Source organism: Hippichthys cyanospilos, chromosome 9 (assembly GCF_059441005.1).
Source record: "Hippichthys cyanospilos isolate Australia breed blue-spotted pipefish chromosome 9, RoL_Hcya_1.0, whole genome shotgun sequence".
Lineage (NCBI taxonomy): Eukaryota > Metazoa > Chordata > Actinopteri > Syngnathiformes > Syngnathidae > Hippichthys > Hippichthys cyanospilos.
This window is the reverse complement of record NC_142377.1, coordinates 23,222,959-23,232,159: the sequence shown is the minus strand read 5'-3', so window position 1 is coordinate 23,232,159 and position 9,201 is coordinate 23,222,959. Positions and strand designations below refer to the sequence as shown.

At 53.7% G+C, this 9,201-nt stretch overlaps 1 protein-coding gene across 1 annotated transcript; it reads right to left on the bottom strand.

Annotated features, from left to right (window-relative positions):
• Window positions 1–809: 809 nt before the first annotated feature.
• Window positions 810–9,152, bottom strand: st3gal8 (ST3 beta-galactoside alpha-2,3-sialyltransferase 8). The gene is made up of 9 exons (XM_088424104.1): window positions 9,088–9,152; window positions 5,700–5,942; window positions 5,096–5,180; window positions 4,863–5,001; window positions 3,474–3,667; window positions 3,203–3,382; window positions 3,039–3,084; window positions 2,849–2,968; window positions 810–2,266 (listed from the first exon to the last, which is right to left on the bottom strand). The coding sequence occupies exons 2-9, from the start codon at window positions 5,842–5,844 to the stop codon at window positions 2,099–2,101; spliced, it is 1,077 nt and encodes a 358-aa protein (XP_088280230.1). The 5' UTR covers window positions 5,845–5,942; window positions 9,088–9,152; the 3' UTR covers window positions 810–2,098.
• Window positions 9,153–9,201: the final 49 nt, after the last annotated feature.

Below are 9,201 nucleotides of genomic sequence, written 5' to 3'. Positions count from 1 at the left end.
TCGTAGCGAGGAAAGGCTGACACTTGAGAGCAGAGCGGAGCGGCCATTGTCTGAAATGTTTTCTTTACACTTGGACTCACATGTATCCATTTCTTTAAAAGACTAAAAGTCGCGTCATTTTCTTTGTCTTCTTCGTCGTTTTTGTAATTGTAGTTTTCAGTGACTAAAATGACGAAACTACACTTTTTCAAATTTGTGACTTTTTAACAAACTATTGCCGATTGCGGGTGATTTGATGTGTCAATTACAGCTTTGAAAAATATGAAGAAGACTCGATGTTTTGTTTACTTTTCTCCCGATTTTCAGTACAAACTTATGGAAAACGGTGATACTGGTGAATATTTTTCAGTTCATTTGTAAGAATTTCTCAAGCAAGCGGTGACTGCAGCGTGCAATTTGAGGCGCAAATTTGACGTGACTTCATCCATGCGGCTGTTTTATTTGTAAACGAACGCCATAAAAAAACTGCCCCAACGATTCAACGGAGCGCGCCCTCTGCCGGGGACGCGAGGTACGGCAATCATTCCATTCATTTCAATGCGGACGATTTTTTTTTTTTCGAAGGTCTCGGAAGAACTTGAGCAGCGAGCTTTGCTTTTCGAGACTCCCGGCTTCCCTCGAGCAGCCCACGTCAATTAAATTCGAACGTTTTACAACACGATAAGGCGAGAGCAAACCCCCCCCCCCCCCCGGCACCGGAAGTGGCGTATGCAGGCGACTTCCTGCCCTTGGCCACAAACAACAACAGGACCGAAAAACCTTGCGAAAAAAGAAAAAGCAACATAGAAAAAGAATGACAAGTGGTGACCTTTTGTGGGATACAAAAACTTTTTGGATTTGTTTTTATTTGTTCAGTCCAAGTGGCAGCAGCGCCTTTCCAAATTCACAAACAAACACACGTAAAGTAAACCATATGGACAAAAGTCTTGGGACACCAAAAATATTTGGAAAAAACGTATAGGAAAGAAAGCAAGGCGTAAAACGTGAGGATAAACTCTTGTTAGCCCTTCTGATCATAGTGATTAGGAAAATGACAATCGGAAGATTGGCACGCACAACATGAACAAATGGATAGTGGGAGCACCTCGGAAAAAGAAGAATAAAGTCCCAAAGTTAGCAAGGCGTCGTTTGACAGGAATTCTCGGGCGTAGTGGTTGTCTATGTAAAAGCAACCTCATTCATAAATACGCATTTCATTTCTTTTTCTTTTTCATGCAGCCCTGAAGTACGAGGAAACAGAAGTTTTTCCACGTTAGTTTGTCATAAACTAACGTGGAAAGTCACATACATTCATACATACACATATATATATATATATATTATATATGTATATATATATATATATATAAATACTGCAGGGCGTCCTTCTTTTCCTTCATTGTCACTTGCAAAAAAAAAAAGCCGCCATTGTGCACGGCAGGACGAGGACTTTTACATTCACAGTACACGTCAAGGCCAGCGGATGGCGCTGACTTTTGGTCTGACAAAAACGGCGAATGCGCCACGACCTTTTGGGTTGCATTTACACGCAGATTGCAGAGTGACACGCACAAACGTTCACATCTCTGAAGGCAAACCAGGACTGACGTCACTCGTTTTCAGCGACACCCAAATGTCTTCAATGTTGTTTCCCCAAAACATGACGCCTACTGTAGCACATGATGAATTGGTTTGAACACAAACGTGAAATGTCCCCCAATTTGTTATTGAAAATTTTCGGACATTTTCTTTTTATTTTAACATCCGTATTTGATGTTACCTACGCCGTTTTCAATGACGTGAATGAATTTCTCGCTTTGTCGCCACGCGAGGGAAAAACGAATTGAACACATTGAGGATCGTGAGAAAAACGAGGACAAAAATACTTACGGGACGGCGACCATTCGGTTTGAATGCCACGAGGTGGCTGCCGTTTCCTTAAGGCAAAGTGCTCGGATGAAAAAAGACAAAAACCCCCAAACGGATTATTCCTCGAGTCATTCTACAAAATCACCCCCACCCCCACCCGCACCCCCCCAAAGTGTGTGTGTGTGGTTGTTCCCCACCTCAGAGCAAAGTTTCGTTTTGTTTTTTTGTTTGGAAAAGGCACAAAAGGGGCTCACGCGTGCAGTCGGATCTTGCCCTCCCGGGCCAGCCGGCGGATGACTTGCATCTCAAAGTCGGCGCTGTGCACGCCCGTCTTGCGAAAGGCGCCGGCGTAGCGGTTCTCCTCCCAGTAGTGGTGCCAGTTGCCCCGCTGGTCGGCGCCGTAACCAAACACCGACACCTGCCGCCCCAGGAAACCGGCCGCGGGTCAAGACGGCAAAGACCGACCGAAAAGGACGAGTGAAGGAAGGAGGGACACGTCGCAAGCAGGTGAGGAGAAATGATAGCGGCGCGAGGAAAAGGAACAAGTCGCAAGAAACGCAAAGGAAGGACAGGAAAAGGAAGAAGGCCAAGGAAACACGAGGAAGGCAAAAGTAGAGGAGTGACAACGGATGGACAAAAGTGAAGAGAAAAAGAAGAATGGAAAAAAGGACACAAAGGGAGAAAGGGAATTCGGAAAGTGGGGGCCAAATGAAGGACGGGCGGCATATGAAAGGCGGGGAGCAAGCAAACGAAGGAAGGGCGGAAGGAAAGGCGGCATATGAAAGGCGGGGAGCAAGCAAACGAAGGAAGGACGGAAGGAAGCGAGGACCGGAGCAAAAAGGGCAGGAAGGAAAAAGGGTGAGAACGGAAAGAAAACGGGAGCGGAAAAGAAAGAGGAACGGAGGTCAGAGGAAGGAACCATCGTGGTGGAAGAAAAAAAAGAGAAAGGAAGTAAGGCAGAAAGGAAGGAAAGACGAAGGGCGGCGGCGTTCGCGGAGACCTGGTCGCAGGCGTGCAGCGCCAGGACGATGGCCAGCATGCCGGTGGACGGGTAGCGGCCGTGGCGCTCCGTCCAGCGCTCGTGCACGTACTTGAAGAACGCCGGGCTCACCACCAGCACCTGCGGGCGGGCCTCGCCTTTAGCCTTTAGCCTTCGCGCGCCGGCCGGCCCCGCCCCCGCCCCCGCCTACCTTGTCTTTGTCCGCCTCCACTCGCTCCTTCACGCGCATGTACGTCCTACCCCCCCGAAAAACGACCCGTTCAAAACGTTTGGCTTTGCTGCGATGCAAAAGCAACGGCGCCGCCTCCGTTTGCCCACGCGGCCCAAAAGCAAAGGCGAAAAGGAAGGCGTTACATTTGCACGTGTCCGGTGGAGAGGGCGCTGGCGAGCCATTCCATGTCTCGCGGCTTGAAGGGCAGCAGGACGAGCGCCGCGCCGCGCTCCACGTCCACGGCGCTCTCGGGGTACATCAGGTGGTGCGTGGTGCGGTTGCCCACGTGGCGCCGGAAGCCCCGCGTCACCGCCTTGTTCATCCTGAGCAAAGAAAGGGCCGTCAATCGCGTCCCCTTTTGCCCCTTGGGAATTGCCGTCGACCGACGGAAGGCCGGGGGTTCGCCGCGCCCACCGGATGACGGCGGCGTGGGAGTCGATGAGTGTCCCGTGCCCCGAGCCGCGCAGGTTGCCCGAGTTTCCCACCACGGCGCAGGTGCGGCAACGCCGCGGGCTCGGCGCGAAGTCCACGGAAGGCGGCGAGATGACCCGGAACATGGCCGACATCACTTCCCGCAGCGTACGCTCCTTCCCCGAACGCTGGAGACTCTGCCGAGGGAAAGCGCGCACGTTACCTCCGCTTTCTTGCCCGAAAATAGGCGGCGGGAATAAAAAAAATTTTAAAAAAAATAAAATAGGCGGCGGCAATTATTTGCCCGTGCTGCGGGAAAGGCTCCGCTTTTATTCAACGGATAATCAAGACGGAACAAAAATAGACACAAAAGAAGCCGAGAAAAGACGTTTCTTTTATCGGCTTCTTTTGTGGGTGTGCTGTAAATTCAGTTGGGTGAGATTTGCTGTTGGAAAGGAAGTAAGAAGGAGTAGAAAACTGGCTGACGGATCGATCTTGCTTCAATGGAAGAAAATACCGTTTTCAAGTTCGCCACGAATGCTGTTTTTTTTTTTTTTGGGGGGGGGGCATATGGATTGATCGCACTCGCTCTATTTTTTTAATGTGGATTGGCAGCACCTAAAACGAAACAAATCTCCCCGTTTTCACTTCTTAAGAGCAAATTGTTGCACCTGCAGGAGTCAGGTCCGCTGGATTGAAGCTCTACCACAAAGCAAACAGCAGGTAGCCAGCCGCTGACACGTTCCAGCGAGCGCAACCTCCAGCCACTCGCTGCGGCTCCCAGACGCTCAATCAGCAAGATGAAATCATCGTCTGCCCCCCCCCCCCCTCATCTCCTAATGGCTCACGCGTCTTCACGTCCAGCAAGAAATAGGCCGTGGCGGGCGGGTCCCTTCTGGATGCTCCTCGCATCACATCCTTCCACTTGGCTGCCCCGCCCGCAATCTACTTCCTGGGAGGCGGCGCATTGACAAAAAAAAAAAAGCTCTCCACTGGCCACGCAGGTTTACAAAAGCCCGGGTGGCTTTAAAAACAAAAAAAAAGAAAACCTTCATGAGAATAGCGCGTTATTGTTATCGTCGTTATCGTACAGGCGTACAAGAAAAATGGCAATTTTCTACCTTTTCAAGTCTTTTGACATTTATGGAAACGGGAGGAATATGATGATTAAAAGCGACTCTGACATCTACAAAAAAAAGTCTTTTTGGTTGACGGGCGGCGTTGGGAGTTCACCAAATTCAAGCCCGCTGGTTTTTAGTTCAGGGGCAACGGAAGCACATTTGAGCTCGGCGGAATCGTCGTCCACGTTGAGGCTTTTTTGGTTTAACGTCGGCAAAAACGGGGGGGCCGTACTTGCGAGGTCAGCGGGTTGAAAAAAACGGCGGTTCTCACCAGCCACCAGTCCAGCGCGTCCGGCTCCAAGCGCTCGTCGGCGCCACGGAGGACGGGCCGCTGCCGGGGGTCGTAGCGACGGCGGAACCAGTCGGAGGCGCCCGCGTCCGACACGCACGACTCCGGGCAGGCGCAGGGCCTGCCGAGGGGGGGGGGGGGGGGGGGGGGGGGGGGGGGAGACCCGGGTCAGACCGCGCCGGAGGACGTCGGGGACGCCCCGCCCGTCGCCTTACCTGCCGCCTCGCCCGGCGCCCTCCTTCTCCAGCGGTCCTTCTTCAAGCGCGCCGGCGTCGGCGCCGCCGTCGGCGTCGGGAGGCGCTGGCGACACGTCGCACAGGACCCCCCCGTCAGACAAATCCTCGCTCCGACCCCGAAAGCCGGCCGGCTTCTTAACTTTCCCGTCCCCGTTCCAAATTGCTCTCAAAAGCCCGTCGGCCCCCATCTGGAGGCCGGGCGACGGGAAAGGCCGGACCCGCTCCCAAAGCCCCGCGGCGCCTTTGAAAGGCAGAGCCCCCCAAGCCGGACCGGTAAAGGCCGATTCGGCGTTCGAAAGGCCGAGTCCAAAGAGCGACCTCGGTTGGAAAGGCCGGCCCTATTTGAAAGTTGGGACCCAGCGCGTTTGGAGGCTAACCCTCGTTTGGCGGCCTAAATCCAAAGCCCGATCGGAGGCGCCGTCCCAGTCGAGATTCCCTTAGCGCGGCTCCGTCTAGCGGGTGCGTAACGCGAGCCCGGCCACTACTGCTGCTTCTATTCTATGCGCCTTACAACGCCTTGTATTTGGAAACACTTTTCAAGTAGGCCGTTCACTTAATCCGCCGCGCCGGTCGCGTCTCTCACCCGTGTCCCGAGTGACGTTGTGTGGGGTGGGCGGGACCAAGGCCAGCAACAGGAAGTGCTTCCTGTGGATGCCGTGGCCGGCCAGCATAAGGAGGAGGACGGCGGCGACGGCCAGCGCCACGCACAGCTTCTTCTTCAGCAACATGGCTGCAATCCGCTAGCCTCATCTGCACGTCCGCCGGGTCCTCCTCGCCTCCATTTCCGCCCGCGTTGCGCCGGGGCTTTCGCTTCCTTTTCTGTACGCTACGCCGGGGGGGGGAAACAAAGAAAAAAAACATGTACGGTTAAGATCAATTATTAGATCGTCCGTTGTGCAGTATTGCTGGAGAATGTAGCGTGCACAAGCGAGGGCCTTTTTTCACAAAATTCACCCATTTCATTAGATTGGTTGCCCGGCCCTAGTCCAGTGCTTTTTGGAGCGTTTGGGTGGGGGCCTGCGAAGGAACACTTTTCTTTCCAATCGTCCTCTATTACGTGCGGATCCGAGCTGGGCTTATGGGCCAAAATAGCGGGTCGAACACGCTTGTCCCTGTTATTGTACTCGGTTCGAATGTGCGATTGGCAAAAGGCGAGTGTATGGAAAGACCGCGTCGTTCCAAACGTGGCCAAAAGGCAAGAGCGCAACTAAACGGTGGCTTGCGCTGCTGCCAGGTGGGCCTCCTCAGCAGGGAGAAAAAAATAAAAAAAAGTCAAACTCACGGATTAGCAAAGTGTATTAGCGCACGGCTCCACTGTACAAACTTGTACAAAAGGTTAAAACAACAAAGCCGGCGTAGGTTTGAGTGGAAAAGTGCAAAAGAAACAGAAAAGAGCCCGCATAAATTTCAAAACATTTCTATACCTTGGCGGCCAATCCAAAACGCCAAAATGGCTGACCAATTGAGTCTTATTTGCCACGAGGCCTTGAGTTCTGTTTGGTTTTTTGTTTTTTCCGACGGCCGCTAACGAGACAGGCCTAAAAATTTCGGAAAAAAGATTTTTTGAAGGCTTCCCGCGTCAAAAGGCTTTGAGGCAAAATGTCCGACCCTTTGCGACTTTTTCGGAGAGTCTGTTCGCAGTTCCGCTTGGAAGGGCAGACTTTCTGGGTCTTTTTGGGGCCATTTTTTGTCCGTCTGATAGCGCCGGCGTATCTCCGTGAGGCTAGTCCAACCCTGGGGCCCTTTCTTCTCCCTTGAGCGGGAGACCCAACCGAGTCAGACTGGCCGTGTTATTTTTGGGTCCGCCGGAGGGGGCGGGGCCCCGCGGGGTCACCCCCACGCCGAGAGGAGCGCGCGACACGCTCCTCGGTCCCGCCGACATCTGGGATCTGCTGCGGACACCGCCATGGAAACTAGCTGGGAAGCTCCTCCGACTTTGCCGCTAACTTCAGGGTTGAAGAGACGCCCGGCTTCTGCGTTTGTGCGTTCAGCAGCTGCTAGCGATGGTCCGGCCCCGATTCATCCGGACCGTTTTCTGCAGAAAACAAGTGGGATCCGCGCCGGTTCCAAAAGCGAATATTTGGCCGACTTAAGACGCAGGCTGGAGCCAAACCCTTCCCCAAACAAACGCCTTACCCTTCGCGAATGATGGCAAAACGCCAGGACCTATTTTCACCTCGTTTTGAGACGTTCAAGCCCGGGTACTTCGGTATCGATTTAACACCCCGGTATCCGGGAACGAATGCCCTCACCGTACTTAAGGATCGATTTGTGTCGGCACTCGCCCACGGGTCCGTTTCAAACATTTCTCGGGCTTCGGAGCAACCGGAATTTATTCTCGAAAGGAAGCTGTGCGACTTTGGCTTGAGTTTCAACAAAGCAAAAGGAACAGGAAAGCAGAACAACGACTTCCTGTTTCAATCGGGCTGGGCCAGTACGTAAACGTGGATATTTCCTCTTCTAACAAGCGGCCAAAAGTAAGACTGTAAGACGCTCTGCTTGTTATTTTGTTAGCCGGGGACCGGCGGGGACCGGCGGGGACCTGCGGGGACCGGCGGGGACCGGCGGGGACCGGGTCAACGTTTGAAAGTCATTGACACCATGGTGCGGAGTCACTATATTCTAGCAGACAGGCACAACGGCCGTTTCCTGTGCGCACCCACTTCCCGGCACCCCCCCTCCCTTTTTTTTTCTTGTAAAAGCTTTTTTTTTCTTTCTTTTTTTGGAGGGAGGTGGATTTAACCCCTCCGCCCTCTTTTTTCCAGTCAGGGGATCGTCCCTCGGGATAAAAGCTGCCATATGTGGAAAAAGACCACGGAGCGCACCTCGAAAACATCCGGCAGAAACACGAGTCCGCATTAAAAAGTCACGCGCAAACAAATGAGGTCACGAAACCATGAACAAATCGCGCTTACGGCATCTGTATCGACTCCGTAGCGCGTGGCAGTGTGAAGTCGTTTTCTTTAATAACGGTCAAATGCTCCCTTCTGTTGCCTACTTGGGCTTCTGCGCCGTTCGATGGCGCTGGAGAGCAAGTGAAGCAACACGAAGCTTTGAACCTCGTGCGAACCCCCGTTGCCTCACGAAGCTTCGTTCGGCCATCGCCGCTAGGCCAGCGCGGACGGCAAGATAACGGCCGACGCCGAAAACTCTGGGAAGAAACGGGCGGCGTTTTCCCAGGATGCGCTCCATCCCTTTTCCATCCTATCCCGGCTGACGCACGCACCTGAGGACCATTGTCCAATACACCGTCCAATACGGCGTCTGAGTTCAGAATGAGCAAAAGCAGTGGGGTCCGCCCACCCCCGGGGGTCCGCGGCCCGACTGCGTTGGACTGAGTTGGGTTATTCATTTCGAAAAAATGCATGCGTTGATTCCGTTTTATTTGATCCCGAATTGTGAAGTACTGGCGACGTGCAATTGTTATTTTCCAAACTTCAGCACAGCTGAAAAGTCGAACCGAATGTGTTGATGAATTCAAGGGCTTCATTTTTTTTGAAGCGGGGGTCCTTGAAAAACGCGCTTTCGAAAAAGGGGTCCTAACCGCGAACGGGCGAACCGCGAATACGCGGGGCTCCGCCGCCGACTCGTAGTTGCAGAGTGCGCGTACTCGGAGCTCCTCCGGAACTCGGTTCCGTGCCCCCGAGTGATCCGTCGGAACTTCGCCGGGGCAAAACGGCGAACAAACAAGCTAACGAGCTAACGGACAAACGAGCGAAAGCCCCGGCGGGCGGGCGGCCCCCCTCCCCTCTCCTCCCCTCCCCGAACTTCTTTTGCCTCGGCGTTAGCAGCTCGGTTCCGAGCAAAAAGTCCGTCTCGCCGTGACGCCACGACAACAAGGCAGCGCTGGATTCGCCCCAGACAAAGTTGGCCAAAGTGCGTCCAAAAGCAAGCGCGGCGGCCCGACAGCACAAAACTGGAGACGTCGGTCCGAGCGTCGAGAGGAAAGCGCAAAAGCAAGACAAACTCACATGAAGCTTTGGGCGCCGCGTCTCTTTCTTCGCCGGGGCCGCTCGAGGATGGGGAGGGAGGGAGGGGGGAGGTGGGGGAGAAGGACGACGGGAGGGGAGGGAGGGGGGCGGGGG